At 40.0% G+C, this 23,931-nt stretch overlaps 1 protein-coding gene across 4 annotated transcripts in view; it reads right to left on the reverse strand.

Annotated features, from left to right (window-relative positions):
- Positions 1-3,041: 3,041 nt before the first annotated feature.
- The window catches only part of pcdh19 (protocadherin 19), a 60,746-nt gene continuing 39,856 nt past the window's right edge, over positions 3,042-23,931 (reverse strand). For all 4 annotated transcript variants that reach the window (XM_051860047.1, XM_051860046.1, XM_051860045.1 and 1 more), the window contains exon 5: positions 3,042-5,664. In XM_051860047.1, the coding sequence (XP_051716007.1) occupies positions 5,105-5,664 (560 nt within the window). In that variant the 3' untranslated portion in view covers positions 3,042-5,104. The remainder of the gene's footprint in view (positions 5,665-23,931) is intronic.

The following is a 23,931-nucleotide window of genomic DNA, read 5'->3' on the forward strand; positions in this document are numbered from 1 at the left end:
CTTCAGGTCGATCCGATTACTCTCCTGTGGTGAGGATAATGGCCTTGCCTGAAGGTGTGGATCTTTAGGAGAGGCCATTATCTGCCTGACATGTCCTCCTTGGTCTTCTGCACAAGGCGTTAGTGTCTAGACCAGAAAGGTAGCCAGTCACAGTTGCACATCAGTATACCACATGCACTTGATAAAATGACAATATCCTAGAATGATGATGGTAAACAATGCGGCTTTGTTTTTATGGAGCATAGAGTGTTGCAGAAAGACAGCCAGCCATTGAATGTAATATAGTATGTCCTTCTACAGCCATTCTTAAAGGGGTAGTTCACCTAAAAATAAAAAGTTATGTCACTGTTTACTCACTCTTATGTCATTCTAAACCCTAGGAGTTTTTTCTTTGGTGGAACACACAAGGCTGTTCTTGCCTATACAATGCAAGTAATTGGGGACTGAGCTTCAAAGATAGATATGTGACTTTCTTCTTTCTGATGAGCACAATCAGAGAAATAAGTTACGAAGTAAGATATCTAGCTTCCACAAGACCGCTTTCTGTATTCTACTTACGAAGAAAGTGTAAAACTCTCGCAGTTCAAAAAGCTTACGCTACGTTCTACGCCTTCCCTATTCAACTTACGGGAAAAAGTGTAACTGACGCGACGCAAGTTTACACTTTCTTCATTACTTGAATACGGAAGGCGGTCTGGCGGAAGCTAGATATTTTACTTCATAACTTGTTAAATATGGATTTTTAAAAAACATTTTTTACACAGATGCATCGCTTCTCTTCAGAAGGCCTTTATTAACCCCCCGGAGCCGTGTGGAACATGTTTATGATGGATGGATGTGGATGGAGACACTTTCTTCAGCTCATAATCGTTTGGTAACGCTTACTGCCATTATAAAGCTTGGATGCGTCAGGATATTTATTAATATTTCTCCGATTGTGTTCATCAGAAAGAAGAAAGTCATATACACCTAGAATGAGGGTGAGTAAAGCTTGGGGTAATTTTCATTTGAAAGTGAATTCATCCGTTAAATTTAGTTTTGTTGGTCTAACCTTATTAAGGTTAAATCAATGATGTTAACCTAACTAGTAACATTTCCAATAATTTAATAAAAGTTTTTATTTATTTATTTTTTATCAATGCATGGAAAAGATCAACATTTTTTTTTTTTAAATTCTCTTCTTATTTCACAAAAGAATGTTATATTTGGAATAACATGAGGGTAAATGATGACAGAATTTTCATTTTTGGGGTAATGTTCCTTTAAGACATCCTTTACTGTGCTGCTAGTACACCTGCTGTGGCCCAGTCATTATTTGCAGCTCTATGCCATGATGTGTTCCACAATTAGCATCCAAATTAAGAGTATAAAGAAAGAACATTGGCCCTGAGATTTATTGCCTTGTCCCAAAATGCTCTCCCACAAAGGGCACAGCAGGGTGACTGGGTTATAGCCCAGTACTGACATTCCAAGTGCTTTTTGACCCCAGTAGGGTATGTCTAAATTATTAAGCAAAGCAGTTGGTTTTGATATACTTTTTTACACTTAATAAATAATGAAAAATAACTTTTAGTCTTGTAAATTTAAATATATATATATATATATATTTTTTTTTTTTTTACATAAATTTCAGTTTGCCCTCCAGCTATTGTTTGGGATACAGAACTGGTCCCAGAGGTTGGCCTGAATGAACAGTGGGTCACAATGAGCCCTTTCCCCACTGCTGGAGCAGCTGCACTCCTTTTGATAGAATGAGGTCAGTTCAAGAATGGAGATGGCTGGAACTGATTGAGGGGCCTATTCAAAGAAATAAGGTACAAACTGTTTTGTATTGGTGGAAAAAAGTGGCACCCTCCCCCCATTCCCCTTCCCCTCCTCCCACTTTTATTTCTTTGCATGTCGCTGTCTGGAATAAATCATTTAAATTGTTCTCTGATTCCCTCTTCTACCATTTGGCAAAATGATAATTGAAACATTAATAGGTCGTTAATAGGATGTGTGTCCCGGTAACCTTTGAGATAAATCTCTCTATAATGGGATGAATTCACCCTGACCAACAGGAATCTAGAGTAATTAAACATGAGGTGACGAGGCTCATTTGGGCATGTCTTATTATTCATTTGTAGCTCAGAGCAGTGTGCGCTGCCATTGGAACAGATTTAGGAGTCGGAAAAAGGACGCATTTGTTGGTCATTACACCGAGTTTGTTTGCAGTACTAATGATGAGGCCTACAAGCCTTTTTAAATTAGATGCTTGACTTTAAAGCCTTGGGTTAAGTGTAGTGTCCTATTAGTGACCCTGATTCATTAAAACAACATAATATAGTGCAGTGCAGGCACTATAGGCAGTCCAGTGTGTGTTTGAATTTTGTGGTCCAGGTCCTGCTTGAAAGTTGTAACAATGCGCCCCTTTCTCTGTGTCATTTTCAGTCTTTTGTCAGATGTTGTTTAGACAGATAAGTAGCATCACATTGCACTGGGTATGAATCCAAGTAATGATGTACTTGGCCAGTTGTGTGCATCATCCACTTCAGCAAATTAGAACGACCAGTCATTTGAAATTGACACTCCTCAGTTGGATGATTCCCAAACGGCTGCTTTATTTGGCAGCATTAGGTGTATTTTCTGCTGTCGTTTTTTGCAATTAGTCAGAATCAGGATATGTAAAAATTATGTTGCAGAATGATTTTGTAGGGAAGCATTCAGATTGGACCTCAGCGAAAACTAATTTTCATTTGATTGTCATCACAGCAGCCGCCATTGCCACACACATTAGCATATTACTTTCAAGGAAAATTAACAGTAGATATTCATATCACATTAAAGATTTTAATGAATTATGGCAAGACAAAAGATCGCTTAAGAAAGGATAATTGCTGTATGCTGAACTCGGGTTGCGCTCATTACTTTTCAACAATGCCGTCTCGCTCTCTTCCTCTCCAATCGAGACGGATCTATTCCATTATGAGCCATTTGATGGCAAATTAAAAAGAGTGTGATGGAAACATGCAGAACTGATGAATTTAGACAAGGAGACAAAGTGGAGAACATTTAATAGTTTAATAATAAGCTGCAGTATACATTCAGTGATAATTCCGTTTTTCATGTTGCCAGAAGCTGTTTGGTGAGACCAGCAAAAACATTCAACTACTAGATCTATATCTTTTTCACACATTGCTGCTGTTTGTACTTCCCACATTATAAAATGAGTATTGCAAAGAAACTGATTTTGCAATTTCTCTCCATCCCCCGCTATTGCAATTCCACCAAATCAGTTTTTTTTTCTCCTGCAGTAAAACAAACTTGTTTGGTTGGGCTTGGTACGGCATTCTTAAATGATCTGGAAAAATGGAGGGCTGTACTTGATGATAGATAGCAAAGCAAGTCTGTTTCAGAGCATCTGGGTTTGCTTTACATGGAACCATTTGGCGCCTCTCAAACACTTCAGAAATGAGTGGAACCATTTTGAGTGACTCAAAATGGTAGTGTTACTCTTACCCTTACTTGAGTATTAAGATTAAACAACAACCTGTTATCTTGAAAGTTTAATGTTTGTCGCAATTTTTTTGGTTTCTTTTGCTATCTCACTCTAAGCTCATTGTACTGACACACTACTGTTGGTGTTGATTTTTTTTTTTTTGATATTTTTTTTGTCTTTTTCACTTTTTTTTTTTTGCCCACACAGAAACTTGATGGCACAAGAACTGACCAATAAGAAACTCTTTTACAACAAGGTAGACTGCAATCAACAGTTGCCAGGGGTAACACAGTGAACAAAAATTCAAGATCAATTGAAAATGTAAAAAAAAAAAAAAAAAGGGATTAACATAGTCAATAAAAAGGGGACAAATAAAGAAAAAAGCCAGTTAATTTCAAGTATAACTTACTGATAAAATAACTACACAGCATTAAATATTCTCATTATACATTTTAAATTATTTATAAAATATATTTTGGCATATATGTTTTTTTTTTCCTTTTTGTGTTTGTGTACAAACGCTACTGTAGCTTTAGTTGAACACCAATGTTTATTTTTTTTTTTTACTTTCGCAACAAAACATTAAAGGGATTGTCACATAACAACAGATTATTAAAAATGATAGTAGTAAACCCTAAACAGAGTTTCACATAGCAAGACGTAAGTGACGACCCCTTCTATCCTAGCCCCATAGTCAAAATCCAAAAAAGTACAAGACCAGAGCACGAAGTTCTAGTAAACTGCGCTCCACTGGCTACAATCAGGAAAGGGCACAGGAGATTTCAAAAGCAACAAGTCTTATGTGGTTTTTTTTTCTTCTTTTTTTTCTGTATATATATATATATATATTTATATCTGGCTGGTAAGTCTGGGGGATCGGTCTCTCCCTATTCCAGTTTTTCGGTGAGCTTGAGCTGATAGCGCAACTTCACTTAGCTCCATCTGTGATAAAAAATAAGCACTGTAGCGACCTCATGGTTTGCTGACATTGGAATGTCTTGAGGGAAACAGAGAAGGGTTGTCTTATCAGACCAGTGAGAAGCCACTGAAATGAAATGAAATCTGTGGGAGCGTTCCTGTGCGCTCTCCCGCAATCGGACGGCTTACGTCAGATGGGAAGAGTCTCGCTAATCTGTAGCGTCAGAGAGACCCACGTCCTCTTCGGGAACAGTGAGCGGTTTGGCAGCTGAAGCAAAAACTGCATACCAAAGAAGGCATTAGAAGAAAGTTAGAAGTCTCTTTTGAGTCTACAAGGCATGACTGTACTCAGGTGTCACCGGCGGTGCCCTGGAAGGTCTTTTTCCTCTAAGGGTAAGACGTGAGAGCAGGGTGGTGCGTGTCACGCAGCATACAGTAACCAGCCTGTCCACTGCAGATAGACGATTGCGACGAACGTACAAGCATTGTTGTTACTACCAAGCCACGATGACAGTCTGAGCTCGCAGATACATTTTCAGCTTAGTTTGTTCGGTCTCTGGAGAATACATTGTGCTGCACATGTGTCTCCCCCTTCTATCCCCAGGCCCGTTCGGCTCAACGCTCACAAAAGCACACATATACACACAAACGCACACGTCGGCACACACTCGTAGTAGTGTATGCTTTCTGTGTACACGTGGGAGTCGGTTAAAGCACGATGTCCTTCAGCCGCTTGCTGCCGGGGGATTCCTTCTCACGGCCGTCCTGCAAGAGCGTGTTGATCTCCCGCATAGCCGGCTCACTGTCTTTCCCCTCCGGCTGTCGGAGCAGGCTGTGGTTGGCTATGCGCTCTACGTCCCGGCATTTCAGTGTGTTGTAAGCGGAGGGTGGTTTGGACTGGGGGCTCTTCAGGTGCACAGGGGAGGTGATGGGGCTAACTGCCTCTCGGCCGTTTCCCGCCTCGCGAACTGTGCCGTTGGTCTTGGGGCTGCAGACGGCCGGCTCTGCCGTTTGTCGCCTGCCCCTCTGTTCAGCCCGCTCCTCGTCTGGCCCGTCTTTGCCAAAGGTGGCAAAAGTCCTTTTGGTGGTGCCACAGTCCTCATAATGCGGTACGTCCACGGTTGTGGCCTCGATGGACAGAGCTATGACGTTGCGGCCGTGTTCAGGAGACTTCACTTTCGCTGGCATCGGCACCCGGGGCATCCAGCAGCGATCCGAGTGGCCCAGGATACGACATTCGTCTTGGCAGTGGAAACCCTCTGACTGATCTGCACAGAGAGAGAGAGAGAGAGAGAGAGAGAGAGAGAGAGAGAGAGAGAGAGAGAGAGAGAGAGAGAGAGAGAGAGAGAGAGAGAGAGAGAGAGAGAGTTAGTTTTGTTGTCTAAACAAGGGGTTTTCAAACTGTGGGTCGCACGCAGTCACATGGCTGCAGCTAAATTGCTTAGTACGATTTTTGAATCGCTACATGTTATATAGCAGCGGCTCGGTGCACATTATTAACGAAACTTGTTCGATTACACCGGAGAATTCATATGTCATTAAAAGGCTGTTTCAGGTCTGTTTATTCATCTCTGACATCTGTTCAACTCAGCGCTGTTGTCTTTCAGAAACATGGTTGAGCGTTCTTTGCGTTCCCCCCATGCATTTGGCTACCTCCCAACACATAAGGAAAATAATAAACATGTTAAAAGCATTTTACATGAACACACAGAACAAGCATTAGAGAGTTCTCTGCGCTGAACATCGAGATGAGTTTAAAGCCCGGATTGGCTGTTCAGCTACTGCCACCTACTGGTACAGAAAAGCATTTCTTCTTACACAGGCGCAGAACGGACGTGCTATTTGGCCGTCGGGTGTCGAGCGTCGGTTTGGTGTGTCAGGGCAACTTTGGACCCAGACGCTGCCGACGTGAGCCAACCCCGCAATCTGCTTTCGTCACCACTAGTTCGTCGGCGTCGGCTTGGTGTTTTCCGGGCTTAACACTCGCAGCGCGGATCACAGTTCATATCCTGACCAGAGCGAGCGTGTTTCAAGTTTTTATTGACATTTTATCTACTCTAATGCTCCAAACATGAACCAGCACATTATACGTGCACGTTTAATCATCTTAAAATAAAATATGTGCACTGTACAGTGGTATGTCTTATCATGAACGATGGATTATTTTACGTAAACAGAACTTTCCCCCATACTTCACTTGAAAATCTTGAGATAGATTATACTTGTCTAGGTGGGTCCTGAAATGAAAAATATTGAGAACCCCTGGTCTAAACTGTGCCGTTTGCACAGCTTCTGCTTATTTGTGGTTTCTTTCATGGATTTCAGATGTAGTTTGTTTTGGTGCTTTCATCTTTCCAGCACATGTCAGAGCTGGAAATGGGAAAAAAGACTCCGTCATGCTGAAGAGCTCCGCTCCATTTTAATGTAAGCTGGCACCACTGCTTCAACAAGTTTTAATGCTAGAACTTTCAAGAGCCTTTTAATAAACCAATTAAAGGGTGCATTGTTAAATCAAAAGTGGATCACCATCTTGTGAGTAATTGTTTCACTCTGTCGCCAAGCTTGATGAAAGGAGGGTTTAGACAGTGCAATCAGAGATTTCACAGTGAGGGACACTGGCAAAGTAGCCTCATTGTTAAATGCTGAACATTGTGCTCTGTCTCTGTCATCTAGCTGGCAGTTATAAATATGTAATGATGTTTTAAAGCTGTTGTGGAGTTAAAAAAAAAAAAAAAAAGATTTGTCTGAGCCAGTATTACTACAGATCTGTCCTTTGTTGTGTTGGAGGGAAGAGCTTTCAAGCTGTTTTTTGTATCATTATAACAACAAAAAAAGCCAAGCTCTCTCTCTCCTCAAGTTGAGGAGCTGTCTGCCTCTTTCCCTTCCCTTTTATTTAAAAGAGATGCATCTGTAATAATCAAGGCAGCTCTCTTTTTATTAGCAGTCAGCCCAAAACAGCTTTCTGCGTGAGTCCTTTTGACTCCATACATATTTCATTATTGGCCATCTGGATAGACAAGCACAACAAGAGCACTCTCTCTGCTTAAATGTTTGCTAATATACACAAATGGCATTTGCATAACAAAATCGCTTCCTCAGATTGCTGTTTCCACATGCACCACTAACATATAATAAATAAGAGCATAATTAGGGATGCACTATTAATTCTGGCCAATAGCAATAATACAAATTATTTTTAGATCGCCGATAACCAATAAATTACCTAGTTTATTTAGGCATCTGAATTCTTGATTGCACCACATTTATACATAAAAAATATATAATAGCATTATAATTTACAAAAAAATGTGTATGTGTATACGTGTAAAAACAAATAACTGACATAGTACCAACATATGTGTATTCCTAAAGTGTGACGTTCCAAAGTCACTTTGATGAATACTGATATAGTGTTTGCAGTAATTTTAATGCCAGAGAACACCTGTTATTGTTGATTGTCACCAAATGATTCACTGCATGACAAGTTCACATGCTATCACCCAAAATAGACAGATAATCTGCCGCACAGATGTTTGTTGACACATTTGGTCAGCTTCCCTATTGGTAAATCAGCCCAAAGGTTGAGACCTTGCTACGTACTTGTAGCCCTCAGTGACAGTGAGAGATTGTGGGAAGGATTCACACATTTACATCTGGCACTCCGAGCTTGACAGATCATCCAATTAAAATCACTAATTATCTGCTTTTCCTGCTCTTTCAGGACTCTGAGGGACAACACAGCTTTGGGGCCTGAATCAATATTTAAAGATTGAAGCGTTGCTTTCCAAGATCTCCACTGCCAAAACTGTCACCCTTAAAATGTGTTCTAATGAGATTGACAGATTACTAACTGAAGTCTGGAGACACTTCACATCTCCTGCGGCACATGTGAGAAGATGAGAGCTCCTGTGTGTTTGTGTATCTGTGTCCATAAGAGAGATTTCACCCAAATATATGGACGGCAACATTCACACCCAGACCGTCACTCACATGGATACTTCCTCATACTAAAACTCGGAAGAGCAGCAGGGAGAATGGAGAAATTAAATTGAAAAAGTAAAAAATAAATTGAAAAGTAAAGCTCCGGATTGACTACGGTATCTCAAGTGGCTCAAATTTAGCCCATAATTACCAAGCCCTGTGAACACGCACACAAGTCCACATCTTGAAAGTGCTTTTCATCACCAAAAGTCAATGTTATCACCATAGCAACAAGGGTGAGTCTCACCATTATCCACATATACAGCGAGCAACTGCCGAGGACACCACACCTGCCATGGTGCAATCTGCCTACCCAGAATTCCTCCTTTCATTTCATAAGAATCGGCTTTTCTACAGAAGCATGGATTTATCTGCATCCTGTGGATCAATAGGAGGCACTTTAACAAGATTCAAATCATTTTCACCTCTTGAATGGGCAACACACAAAAATAGAGTGAATTTTCCAATTCCCCTTCCTTATGACGGGAGGGACACACACATACATTGAATGTTGTCGTCTTTTTCAGCCTCTGTCCTTTAAGGGGACTCCCGCGGAGCGATTCTCTTGTAAATTACATTGCTGTGAATGCAGAACGCCATTAACAGCTCTCTTGCATCCTGTCAGTGGTTTATCCACAAAACTCACAGATGTTTCTCTCAAAGATCTGTGCTAACCACATAACAAATTGCAGTAAGACATGACAGCCTGTCGACCCGTGACAAAACAAGAATCTCTTCCTATCTTTTTTTGCAATACGAGAGATATAAATATAATGCCAACAAATGAAGCAATTAAAGCTTCAATGCAGCTGATCTTTGAGTTTTGCAGAAGAGAGCAGTGAAAGGCAGACAGCCCTCCTACAGAGAATGTCTATTGAAAGTCATCAGGAAAATACACTTGCCAATCAGATCCGGGAAAAGACTTAAAATACAGTCCGGAGCACTATGTCAGAAGGAACATTTGCTGTCTAGGATTTAAAGCCTACTAATTATGGTCTTGGCTCTGGCTAGAGACGGAAGCGTCTATGTTTTCTCACTCTTCCACATTTGTAAAGTAAAGTAAAGCACACAGTTTATAAAAAAATGTCACGGGGATGAAAGTCCCACAGCAGTGCTGAGTATTGGAAATATTGGGATTTATTTTTTGCACTGAGACGATGAAAGAATGCACAAGGTGTTCGGGAATGTTTTAAATATGTTTACTGCGATCTGCATTCTGCAAGGCTGAAGAATAATAAATAGTGCCACTTGTAATGCAAAGGCTCACTTGATAATAACCCACCATGGCTGTCAGCTTGTAGTAGAACAACATCAGTTTACTTCACGAGAGAGGAACTCGGACCAATCAGGTCTGTCCTCTAATGAGTTTAGAATGAACCATGGATGGATGGATAGATGGATAGATGATAGATGATAGATGCTAGATAGATAGATAGATAGATAGATAGATAGATAGATATTTGAACTGTAATAAATCTGTAAATTCCTCTTCCTGACACTCTAATTCAACTTCCTGATATCAAAATTTTGCACAACGCTGCAACCTAAAGAGGGATTTTTATCCATTAAAAATGTCTGTTGTCATAAACATGGCTAAATGAGCTAAATTTGTGGGTGGGCTGAGTTTCACATTGGCTTTTAATTTGGAAAAAATGAACATCTTTTGTGTCACTGCCAGACTTTTATCTTGTTTGGAAGCTATTATGCTCCTTCTTGGAAAACGCACTTTCTTTTCTCTCCAAAAATTCGGGCACGAGCGCTGGAGGTATGCATTGTTGATGTAATGAGAGAGAGGGATGGAGAAAATGCAACTAATGTACCTGTTTAAATAGACCCGGGCTCAGAGAGTATATGAGGTAAAGTGGGCATACTCACTCGCTCTCAAACATACTCTGCGACTGTGGAAGTAATTGCAACCACGGGGCCCTGCAGTTTTCACTGTGACACTATTCAGTCACTTTGGATTTACGGGCTTGGGGAAAGAATGTCATTTCTTTGAGGAACAAGGTGAAACAGCCAAAGAAACAAGCAAGACGTTCCTAATAAATCAAACCATTTTGAGCTACATGATGCATCGTTTTAAAGATTAACTATATTAAACCTGAGCGTGTTTTGATGCGGTTTTGAGCATAAAGATCGTATAAATCATATTTAGACGCATTCTGCCTCCAAAAGCATATTTTTCTTCTTGTTAGTCTCTCTCTCTATTGTTGTTCAGTGTAGACTGATGAAACAATTCAGCTGCAGCCGACTCCTGTGAGAAATAATGTACTGAGTGAGAGAGCAGACGTCTGTTGTGGTGCTCACTTTTTCACTATTATATATTTTTTTATTATTCTTATAATAATAAATAGTGCATTTCTGTTTAATTTCGTGATTTCCCACCAGTGTTTAGAAAGCTAAATGAAACAGTAATGTCAAATTTTGTATCTTATTTATTATTATTATTTAATAGGCTACTACTACTACTACTACTACTACTAATAATAATAATACATATGTTTTTTTTATTTATCATTTATTCTTATTTATTTTGTATGTATTACCTCTGAACCTTTTTGTGGAACAAGCACTTGGCAATGGCTTGAAAGAAAATAGGTAGCACATTATTTATTATTTATTATTTAATAATAATAAATAATAACATTTTTTTATTTTTTTTATTATTTAATGATACATTAAATATTATTTTATATATATTTTATATAAATATTATAAGATATTATTAATGATTTCCTGCCAGTCTTTAGAAAGCAGAATGGAACAGTAATAATGTCAAATTTTGTACATTGTTATTATTATTATTGAATTTTGTTATTTTACTTTTATTTATTATCTCCCTATTATTTATTTTGTTGATATTTATTATCGCTGGACCTTTCTGCTTTCTGCCAACACTTTGCAGTAGGTGGCACATTAAACCGTGTGCCATGTTAATTTGGCTATATGAGAGACTTAAATAAATAAAGCAAATATTGTTAATCTCATTCACGTCATTCGTTGGAGGCACAGGAAGTGGCCAGGAGGTCCTGGGTGACTTTGCAGCGCGTCCGTCCAGGATGAGGGTCATGTTGGGAACCTTGTCTCCACTCTAACACTATCGCAAGCTGCCATGCACAGGCTACGACAAGCCAGGCAGACGCTGGGGGCTTCCCACGAGGGAGAGTCCAAGTGCTGCTGTCATCCCAGCCAGGCAATTCAGTCTGTGCACCATAAATCAGCCGCGAGCCCTCAGCCCTGCGGGACCACAAGATGGAGTGTGATGGTCTTGTTTTTACAAACAGTGGAGGAGGATGCGTCACTGAGCCACGAAGACGGCACTCGGTGCAGAGACCTTGCCATCTAGAGCAGCTCTCTAGCATTCTCACTCCATCTGCTCGCTCCCTGTCTTTCTCTTTTTTCTCCTTCCCTCTTTCACACCATTTGGAAAATTAGTCTGTTTCGGTATTACACCTGTACATCTGCTTTCCTCTGTCTTCTCCCCTCAATTTCTGTGACTCCTTCAGGAAAGTGACCTTGACATCCTCTGTCTTTCTTTGGTTCGTATATTAATTATTGAGGATCTAATACTTGCTGCTTAGCCTTGTTAAGGACTGTCACACGGATGGCAAATCAAGGGTTCCCTGTGCCTGCGTCTGTGTCTTAACATTAGTACCAGTCAATTTATCAGGAAGTAAATCAGGGTCTGGTCTATCCCGCTCTGGTAAGTGTGTCTGACAGCCAGTCTCCTCAGTGAAGCCATCTGCACTTCTTTAATCTCAAACCCATACTGACAGCTTAACTTATATCTGTGGTTTACCACTGCATCGTTCTTTTCTGACTGTAGCCTTTGTGTGAATTAGTAGCACAGCTCCAAAATATATCTCTCCGCCTCTCCTCCCGCCCCATCAGACCCTCTGTGGCTGGTCCTAGTTAAAGAATGAATTTCTAAACTGGTGCTGACAAACAATGGAGTAGCCATAGATTGGTACAAACAGTATCTGCTTAACAGCTGTGTAAGTACATGAGGGAAAATGACACAGTGATGCTGTATTATGAATCACTTTGAAGCAAAAATGAGCTGCTTTATGTTGGAGAAGAGGAGGGTGGAGGCTAGCAAATGGACTGCTTGATGTTTTGGTAATGAGCTGAGCATATGCCTCACACAGGTAGAATATATTTCTTTACTTTATGGCGAGGGACTGTTTAGTAGAATTATTTGTTTGCAATAGCATTACGATACAATTGTTTTTACAAATCCAGTTTATATAAGGCTATATTCTTCTGTTGTGATCCATTGCTTGCTAACATTTATTATTGAAGGATTAGTTCACTTCAGAATTAAAATTTTTCTGATTATTTACTCACCCCCATGTCATCCAAGATGTTTATGTCTTTCTTTCTTCAGTCGAAAAGAAATTATGGTTTTGAGGAAAACATTCCAGGATTTTTCTCCATATAGTGGACTTCAATGGCTACCAATGGGTTGAAGGTCCAAATTGCAGTTTCAATGCAGCTTCAAAGTGCTCTACACAATCCCAGCTGAGGAATAAGGGTCTTATCTAGTGAAACAATTGGTCATTTTCTAAAAAAAAAAATGTATATACTTTTTAACCACAAATGCTCGTCTTGCACTAGCTCTGCAATGCTCGGCACGCATTACGTAGGGGGAAAAACTCCATCTCATTTTCTCCTCCGACTTCAAAATCATCCAACATCACTGTTTTACCTTTTTTTTTTTTTTTTTTAAGGCCGATTGACTTAGCTTTTGCACGTTCGCTTTGTAAACACTTGCTTGGTACTTCCACCTATGTCACGTGACTTTTCCAACATGGAACTTTTTTTGTGACTTTTTTTTTTTTTTTGGCTGATTGTTTCACTAGATAAGACTCTTATTCCTTGGCTGGGATCGTGTAGAGCCATTTGAAGCTGCATTTAAACCACAATTTGGACCTTCAACCCGTTGGAAACTGAAGTCCACTATATGGAGAAACCCTGGAATGTTTTCCTCAAAAACCTTCATTTCTTTTCAACTGAAGAAAGAAAGACATAAACATCTTGGATGACATGGGGGTGAGGTAAATTATAAGGAAATTTTAATTCTAAGGTGAACTAATCCTTTAACTATGTCAGGGATTTTAAAGGTTTTTAATATATGATGACCTGCTTTCAAGAGACCCCCTTTGTAAAATATGAAGATAGCTATATATTTTCATGTATAAACACCCATTAATACAGTGAAAAATAAATGATTGTAAATATAATAGAATAAAATAATATATAAATATATACTGTCTAATTAGCTGGCAGTGTGTAATTTTCTATTCACTATTAGAGTACTTTTAGTTGTATAAATAAGAAACCATAAAATCATTTGTAATTATTTTTGTGATCTTAAACCATTCTTTAGAAAGCAGAATGCAACAATAATGTCAATGTCAAATTCTCTACATTTGTTATTAAATTATTATTAATGTATTGCTATTTTATTGTTTTATTTTTATTCTTTTTTTTTTTTCCTGGACCTTTCTGCTTGCCCACACTCATTGCCAACACAAATAATGATAATAAAAAAAATTCTGCTTACCCACAGTTTGCAAGCTACTGAATTTCGTGACTAAATCCTAAGCTGAAAGTATCAGCATGTGATGACTGGGAGCCATTTTGTGGGAAAGGCATCTTAAGAATAGTTTAGTCATAATTGTTGACAGTATATCTGAACTTATTTAATTTAATCATTGAAATGAAAAGGTTGATTATGAAGGACGCAGTTACTGTCTTTCTGCTCTTTATTGTATAGAAAGCTTCATAGCCACTATTAGAAGCTGAACTGAGCTAAAGGGTTAGAATCCCTTGAGGATGACCAGAGACCGATGTCATCTCCCTGTTGCCGTGCCACTGCACACTTAAAGCTCTCCAGTGAATGGTGTCATGGCCTGAGAAGTAGATAGCATGCTAACATAGGGTGAAGTGACCTCTTAGAGGCCACTGATATAAAACATGGGAAATATCTGACAGAAAACAGGATATTATGTCTCTGGGTTTGGAAATTACAGAAGCACAAAGAAGGCCATTATAGTGGTACTCAACCCCAGAGTTTTCTTGATAATGGCGGTCCCAAAATGAACCTGACTCATAGATCTGGCAGCCACCAAGGCACGCACTCTAAGGCAGCCAGTCGCAAGAGCGGGCTCTTCTTTTCCAAAAGGATTGGTTTGTGGAGGACATCTTTAAATACTGTTACAAATGCTGTATTCTGTGTTTAAGCTTGACCGAGCAATGTAGCTAATTTACTCAGAAACCCTTGAGTCTGAGAAGAGCGAGAGGGACAAAGCAGACAGTAAATTACATCTGTGAGGGGACGGGCTGGGCTTTGGGGGTTGAGGGTTTGGATGGGTGGGGAGGGGGGAGTGAAACGGAGGACGCAAACTCACTGGCTGCAGCAAATTAAATCATCTGTGAGAAGCACATTGCCGAAGTCGGTGAACCCCTCTGAAATCTGCAGGCCAGCCTCTTTTCTTGAAGCAAGCCTAAGAGATATTCTCCTATTAGGGCTTTATTTGCTATTCATAAAGCATCCAGCCTGGAAAATGTAACTGGCTTCAGGGCAGGGGTGGCAAAAATAGATTTGTGGGTGGATGAATGTACAGTTTTCCTTATATTTATTCGGTGTTTCTTGACCTTCGTTCTTTATTCAATTACTGCTTGCATTTGAGCTGAGAAAAATAAAAAGAATAATTCATTACAATATATATTATACTACTTTTCAAACGTTTGAGGTCTGAAATTTTTTTTTTTTAAGTCTCTTGTGCTGACCAAGGTTGCATTGAATCAAAAGTACCATAAAAAATAGTAATATTTTGGAAACTATTCTTATTATTACAATTTAAAATAACTGTTATCTATTTGAATACCATTTAAAATGTAATTCATTACTTCACATTTACATTACATTTACATGTAGTCATTTAGCAGATGCTTTTCTCCAAAGCGACTTACTTCAGTCCTCAGTGTCACATAATCCTTCAGAAATCATTGTGCTCAAGAAAAAAATTCTTATTATTATGGAAGCTAAAGAGTTTATTTGTATTAATATTTTTTTTGTGAAAACCATGATATATTCTTTGTTAAAACTCTTTGATGACTAAAAAGAACAACATTTCTTTAAATAGAATTCCTTTGTAACGTCTTCACTGTCACTTTTGATCAATTCAATGCATCTTCGCTGAATAAAGGACTAAAATGAATCTTACTGACCTCGAACTTTTAAAAGGTAGTGTATATAAATATATATGTTAAACATAATCAAAAGCCAAAAGATTCATGGATTGACCAAAGCAGAAGTGGCTATTTAAATCCAAAAACAGAACTCAGTAAAAACTTAACATCCTTTCCCATAAACTATGCTATTGCTTCATTTTCCTCCTATTGTGTTATTTTTTATTCAGTGGAAATAAAGCCGATGCCCTGTTCCTGTCAAGCTAAGACTGACAGAAACGTACCCGGACACAATGCAACCTGAGTGCCTAAAATCAGTGTCTCTTCGCTTCAACAGCTGGGCCCAACTGCGTAAGCCGAATACTAATATCTCCAGACTGTCGTTCCCTGTGAGACGCATGTGAGCGGCCTGCTTGCATAGACTGTGTTACATAATTAATGCAGTGTGCCTTCTCATTCAGGCATGTTCGCTGTTCACTGTGTCAGCCTTGGCTATGCGTTTTATATTCTGTTTCATCTTGATTTTTGGGGGTTTTTTTTCAAGCTGGCCTATCTGATTCGCTTTCTTTCATTCTTTTGTCTTTCTTTTCTTCTGTCTCTCATTCTCTTCTTCGTGCCCGTCTGCCTCTTTCTCCTACTTTCTTTTAACCGACTCCCTCATTATTTCCCATATTGCCCCTTCTGCCTCTCTCCTTCTTTCACATTCTATCTTTTCAGATAACGCAGGGAGACTGTACACTGTTTGACTGCTTGTTAACGTTCTATTTGTCTTTATTTTTCAGAGTTGATTTTCGTACGCATATAAAGTCGGTTGTGAAAGTGCTACCTGTAACGGAAGAACTGCCTGCCTTCCATCATATCATCATAGCCCAGTATGACAAGAGTCGGCAGCCAAGAGGAGGAGCCCTGCTGGCTCACCTGATGCTTATTGTACTGCCGATATACAGCATTGAAGTCCAGGTGCAGTATAGCCGTGCCACCTCTAAGTCGGTAACCGTCTGGCCTCTCACCAGGGACGCCACACCCCGTTTTGTTTTCACATCCCTATGGACGCTTATAGTCTCCCTTTTTATTACTATTTCAATAGTCTTCACTCCCCACATGCCCAAAACAGCAGCTCTGGCCAACCATTGCAAAACGCGGTGTAATACTGAGTAAAATTGACAAGCGGAGCAGCACTGCAGCTGAAATGGCAGCAGACCTTGCCTTGAATTGCAGCCAGACGGTAGGGAGGGGACATATGTGATTGCTCATCTATATGCTGCAAAAGCTTACCTTAAAGAAAGCATGAGTCATGCACCGAGCAGAGACTCAGCAGTGGGGCGTATTCCTCAGTGAAAACCCTGAGATCACAAACAAGAAGAAAAACAGCACAGACTAATGTCAGACTCGAGTTGAGTCAAAGGAAGTTAGTGGGTCATTGGCGATGGAAGGCACCCGGTTGTGCCAGAGTGGCGGGTGGGATTGCGAAAGGCACAATGTGGGCAGTGTTGCTGTGGCTGAAGTTAATTGGATTTCCTTGGTGCCCACTCTTGGCCACATGCAGGGCCGTGACATTAAATGCCCTTATCTATGACAGAAGAATAAGACCAAGTACAGAGAAAGCCACTAGTCTTAAGAAGCCTTACTGACAGTCCCTAGTCACCTCATGTGCTCTTTCACAATTCCAGCTCAACTGGGGCAGAACTGGACTCCAGGGGTGGGCAGCTTGAGTTTGGCATGCTATAAAGTAGCCCCAGAAACTATTAGGAAATTTAGTCACTTAAAAAGTTATGAATTTCATTTAAGAATATTAATCCAAGTGGCATCTGCAAATATGACATCGGCAATGATGCTAGCAGAACTAAATTTACTTTTCAATGAATTATTTTTATTTTTTTCGTGGCTGTGTGCTACTGCTCAGAAGTTTGGGGTCAGTATGATTTTTTTTTTTTTAAATAAATTAATATTTTTTATCCAGCAGGGATGCATTAAATTGACAGTTATAATAATACACTTATAATGCAGTCTTGGTGAGCATAAGATACATCTTTCAAAAATATTAAAAATCTTACTGACCCCAAGCTTCAAGTCAGTTCATATGAAATTCACACAGGTGTTTAAGCAGAATAACCCCTGGTTAGTTAATTTTTTTTTACTGTAAAACTAAATCAGAAAGCCTCCAAGACTTTTTGCCTTCATTCTGAACAACGTATCTATTGGTTCATTTTTTTGAAACATAAAAACTTTTTGTGAAAATTTTTGATTGAAAGGTGTGCTTGTGCTATTTGTATTCTTTACAATAAATGGCACTTGTTTTGACATTTTGTTGTATAATGAAAAGTTAATAAAAAGTTTGTTGTATAATGAAAAGTCCATATATTTTTAATTGTGATTTACTGTATTTCACAACAGGGAAGCGGTCTTGCTTGAGGCTCAGAAGCAAAGCCCACGAGAGGAGCTCAACATGGGAGCTAATGATCCCATAAAGGCCAAAGATTAAATTAGACATCTATCACCAATGCGCAATTGTGTAAGTGACAGCTCAGATTTGGATGGAGACATATTAGGCTGAAATTTTGTGATGTTAATGTGACAGAAATGATGATCAAGATTGCATATTATCCTTTAACAAAGGGTCTGAGCCCCCGCTGTGATGTTTGGCCCATTTGATTGTGTTGATCTCCAGTCTTGCAGTGCAGCAGCCCATTCCAGCCTACTCTTTAATGGATAGTGCACAAGAGCAGGGGAGCATCATTAAAAAACCCATTTTGAGGCCTCCCTGTCTCCCATTAAACTTAACAGCCAGCCTCCCCCATTAGTTTTTATTCTCCTTTTTAAGGGGTTGGGGGCAAGAGCCCTAAAACCATGAAGGTTAATTGGCTACCCAGAGGATGAAGTGATTGAGTTCAATCTCCTTTTTTTTGGAAGCCTTGAAAACAGACCGTAGGGGCGGCATAGAGGAAAACAAAGTCTGTTGCAGTGGCACGCTCAGAATGCATGCCACACTGTCTTTTTTCCTCTGAGGAAAACGATTGTTTAAGCTCTGGGGAGAGCTGACCGCTTTGAGAGAAAGAAAGGAGAGTATTTGCACGTAAAAGGTTTGCTGAGGTTTTCTGCTTTGTGAAGCTGACATTATACAGAGATAAAGCCTTTGGGCAAAGTGGGGATACTCCCAGGGTTTGTGGCCATAACTGATCTCACTCACCAGTCCCTGTCTTTAATCTTTCATCAATAGCTGATAATCTGCCTGACTGAGGTCATTTTTATGCAGGAAGAAACTGAAGTGAATTTTAACCTACTGAGATCATCTGCAATGGAGTGTGTGAAGATGCACTGAGGACAGAAGGATAAAGCAGTGACAAGATGAAGGCATCCCTGTGAACCCGGTCAGTCGTTCCCCACAGCACAGTCATTGCTTTGATGGTACGTCTGCGTATGCATTTCAGCCGATCATTTCATGTTTACACCAGGGCAAATGAATATACATCAGAGTGACAGGATACAGAAAGGGCAACTGCCCAGGGTTTTAACCTTTTCGTAATGGCTGTAATTACCTCAGACGAGCAGGAGGCATCATTTTAGTGTTGCGATTCAGAATGAGTCGTAATATGGGAGAAATGCAATGCCATAATGGGGTGTATTAAAGACAAAACAGGGAAATATAGCATGGAAAGGGAATGGAGGACGACTTCTATTCACTAAAATGCATGCTGCGTTAATAGGAAGGGGGTTAAAAGAGAAATTCTCGCACTGCCGCAGTGACAGAGCAGCCAGTTCTCCCTTGTATCTTTTTCTCCTCTCTCTTTTCTCTCTCTCATTCACTCACACCCCCCTCTCTCTTTTCTACCCAGCTGCAGTGATAAATGTCTCTTTGTATTCTGGACAGAAAACTGCCGGGTACAATGTACTTGTCAGAAGACAGCTGATTTTTTTCCCCTTCACCGCTGCAGAGTTTTGGCTATTCGTAATCTTTCCTTGAGTGAGCGAACCCCAGCTGTCCTAGAAAAAAAATGCAATACGCAATTGACATTTGCTAAAGTAAATAATGTGTGCAACAGATTATCGTGTTTGTATAAGCGTGGGTGTGTTTTGTGAGTTCAGAACGCTCTTTTAATCAGCACGCATTTCGGTGGACACGCGTGTAGTTTTGTCTGTAAGCGTGAATCAGGAATGTCGAGTTTTAGTGAAGCGAGCTGAGCTATTTTAATGGGAGTTAATGGAGTTGACTGTAGAGTCGGACTTGCTGTGGGTGCTGTGGGCTTCATGCCAGCAGGGATCTCATCCTGCCATCTATTAAACCGACTGCCTACCAATCGAGGCTCACTTTTTGGCAGCACTTGCCACACAGTCCAATCCAATCCCTGTCAAACAGAGAGGCTGTGAGGATGAGGGTCTGGTTCAGCTCGGCATCGGTGCTGATGGGATGCCGCTGATTGGATGAATTTTCTAGTACTCGGTGTGTGATCTGCAATTTACGCGACCCCTACGGGATTCAACAATAAGGTTTTTTTTTTCTTTTTCTTCTGGCTCTGCTCACATTTTCACTAACCCCAACACGAAAGAACTGATTTTTAATTTTAGCAACGTATTTTTCAATTTTTAAGTTTTTTTTTTTTTTTTTGTAAACAATGTTTACACATTTGTTTTATTTTTTAAATATATTTTTTATTTGTATTTTTTATATAACTTTTTTCCTTCGACAAATGAAAATTTGCAACAAACTGGAAATGTATACAATGTAATATATCCATAAATTCATAAATGCACTTTTTTGGAAAATGATGGGAAATGGGTTCAATGGCAGAATTTGCAACAACAGTGTAAAATAAATCAGAGAAAACCCAAACATCTAAGTTCACAAGGCATAAAAATGAAGATCATTGAATGTAAACTTTTCAGTGGCAGTGAAAGGCCTGAAAGGACAAGTGATGATCCTGTCAACTAGCCCAAGAGTCTCTGACGCTGACTAGTGGGCCATCCTTATTTTTGAGCCCTGCTCTATCCCACCCGGGTAGAAGAATCTGGCGCGGGTTGCAAGAAATGCTTACTTGGAGACCTAGGCACCCCAGTAGCAGTTGTTACAATGAGCCCATTATAGTCCCAGAGCCCTCCACTGGGATGGACTTTGTCTCACCTCACTATTAGTTACGTTCCAGTTAGAGCACAGCTGGGGATGCGATGTGGTTAGCTTCATTTTACCTTCTGCACCCTAGAGGGTGTTTTGCTCCTGGGCTTTGTTACTTGTGGATTTTCATGACTGCGAGAGAAAGTAATGCAGGTTTGGATGAGGGTCATGAGTCAGGAAGGGCCAGGGGGGTACGGAGCAGATGGACATGAGGATGAAACTTGTGTGGCCAAGAAATCCAGCGTAGTTAAAGACAACTCTCCAAAAACACAGATCAATCAGGATAGCACAATTTGGCACACTGCAGACAGCGTGGCGCCGCGTTTCAGCTGACCTATCTGTCTATCCGGCTAAAACCCTCACTCAATGCTTTTCCTTTTGCACAGTCCCTCTCTCATTAACCCTTAGATGCACACTTTTTCATTTCTCCCTCCTTTTAGTCTCCCAAATTGACTTGAGATTGAAGAGCTGCAGTTCTTTCTCACCGTGACTATTAAACAGCACATTACCTTGCCGCCTTAATCTTCTCCTCTGTGTTGAGCACAAGGCCAATCTCCCAGCATTCCTATCTGTGCAGTATTGCACCCAGTTACATACGTGTTCAACAAACAATTGGGATTCAGCCTGTTTTCCGAGGAGATTATTAACAAACAGCCGAGGAGCGTTGGTCCTGAATAAGCAATGGAATCCTGAGCCTTTTTTTCCTAACTGTTCCACTCTCTTTCTCACTTTCTGTGAATCAAAGCTAGGATTGTCTAGAAAATGAGCTGTCAACTGAGAGTTCACAATGAGATACATCAGCCTCATTGCCAACCCTAGAAATAATGAACCGCTCCTTTTTCCCCCTTTGATATGTTCAATAAGCCACCCATAACAAGTGCAGAAAGATAAGAAGCCCCCTCTTGAGCTGATTAAACCCCATTCCGAGTATTCAGCAGGAGATTGGGGGCTCAAGACAGAACAGTGCTATTCAGAGTTATGTGATTGTCTGAGATGTTTTCATGTTTTTGAGAGGAAGGCACGCCTTCAAAGAGAATGACCTCAAGGCCTACCTGCCAGAGTACGGTGTGAAAGCAGTGAATAAAAACACGATTAATTTCCCCATTTTTACACAGTGTTGTGAAGGTAGCTGCTGCAGTGCTAAGCTTCAATGCCTTGCAGTAATACTCTGACACCTTATAGAGAGAAAAACGCTTTAATGCAGGAAAGTAAACAGCACGTTTAAGAGGACGTTCACACAGGCACTCTATCTGGGCTACTTTTTAATCGCTAGTCTATTCTACACTTAGGGCCAGATTTACTAAACGGGGCAAATTAGTGTGAGAGCGCAATTCCACAAATGCACCAATGGGAGTGGCAAGTTTTGCACGGGATCTACTGCTGACGCGCAAATTAAAGATCACAGACGCAGTCAAATCATTTACATAATGACCAACGCAATCTAACAAGAGCAGCACAAATAAGCAGAGCTGATGCTCTCGATCAGGTGCGGATCGACACAGGCGCAACTTGTTACATGTAATCTGACAAACACGTACAAATATATGGGCCTGATATCGTTTGCCAAGCCATGTTGGCCTGTATATATACATATATATAGGCTAACATGGCTTGGCAAACGATATGTTCGGATAACGTCTTCCTCTGGCATTCCAAAGAAATTAATATGAGTGAAAAAATTATTTTTTCCCTTCTGCCACGCACTCTCTGTGCCATGCAGCCATGTTGCAAAATGGGTTAGGACATGCTTTTTTTGGGCATTAAATAAACGCGCAAATACCAGTAAATTGACGAGCGCAAAGATTAATAAATCATGTTTCCTGATTCATTTAAATACTCTCCTCCCATAAATTTTGCGTCTGAAAGGGAAACTCCTACAAATGCATATGCAATAAGGTCAGCCGCAAAAACAACTCAGTCCACACCTTTTCAGCACTAATTTTGCACTGCGTGTCTTTAGTAAATCCCAACAGTAGTTTTTTAACGCCAAAAGAGGGTTAGCTGTTAGTAAATCTGGCCCATAGATGGACCTGGCCAATAATCACATTCTGTTCAAATCTATTGTGCTCCGCCTAGCTTGTGTTTTTAACACAAGAATACATCACACACAGACAATATTAATTTTAAGGTGTTTTTTTTTTTTTTTCTTTTAGCCTTTTAGTTTTTTACTTTTGACGAATATACAGAATGCTTTTAATCTTTGTTATTGGAATGTTATTGTTATTTTTCCTTGTCATATTTTTATTTTAACAGTTTGTTTTCCTTGAAATAGTTTAATTATTGTCATGATGTGCATTTGTCATCTCCATTATCATTGACAAAATCAAAACCCTTCATTAACATCCATTTTCATCAGTAATTTCATTGACTAATTTAACACTGCACTTAGCCCATTAAAGGCAAAATGTGTGGCATTTTGATTAACATGTTTTTCATATCATTTTCATTAATTACACACCATAGAAATGTAATTTAATGCAATAAGTCCAAATTATATAACCATTTATTTATATACCTGTGTGTCTTATATCAGTCAGAAACTCAGTGAGCCTTTAACGTCTGATTCAGTCAAATGTTAATATTAGTTTTTAAGAGAAGTCAGCTGTCATGGTGCACCCTTGAGGCTGCAGTTCAGTTCAGAGTGGAGAGAAAACCGCACTAGACTGTCAAAGTCATCATTTCTCCTGCTCTCTGCACCCTGCTTACCTGACTCAGAGTCCTCTCTCTGTCTTTCTCTGTACCTGTCTTCATTTTGACATCTGTCAGCATTTGCATTAGGCGATCAGAGACCCCCACGCAAAAAAAGAAAAGAATAAAAATGTTCACCTAAAAGTTTGGGGTGAGACTGGAGTGCAAAAACTGTTATTTATAGTTGTCAATTATTTTAATATGAGAAAAACTGGCAGGAAAGTTGAGCAGTACAGTGCGTATACAGATCTTGCCTGTAACGGGTTGGAGAGAAGGAGAGGGCGACTAAAGAGGAGGAGTTTGTGATGGGTGAGGGGGTCCATGGGGGGTGGTGGAGACAAAAAGGGAAACTCTTTTATCAATTTCATCAAAATCAATTAGAAGCCAGAGTCTACTGATGGGGCACTGGGTGGTGGAGGGAGTGTAAAATCCTGGGGCAAGGGAGGAGATACAAGCCCGTGGGGAAAGAGGAATTGATGAATAAAAGACTCCCGGGGTCGGGGACACTCTGAGTGGAACATGCTGGAACTCAGCAGCTGCAAATTGAGCTGCCAAAGCTCCT

This window comes from Ctenopharyngodon idella, chromosome 14 (assembly GCF_019924925.1).
Source record: "Ctenopharyngodon idella isolate HZGC_01 chromosome 14, HZGC01, whole genome shotgun sequence".
Lineage (NCBI taxonomy): Eukaryota > Metazoa > Chordata > Actinopteri > Cypriniformes > Xenocyprididae > Ctenopharyngodon > Ctenopharyngodon idella.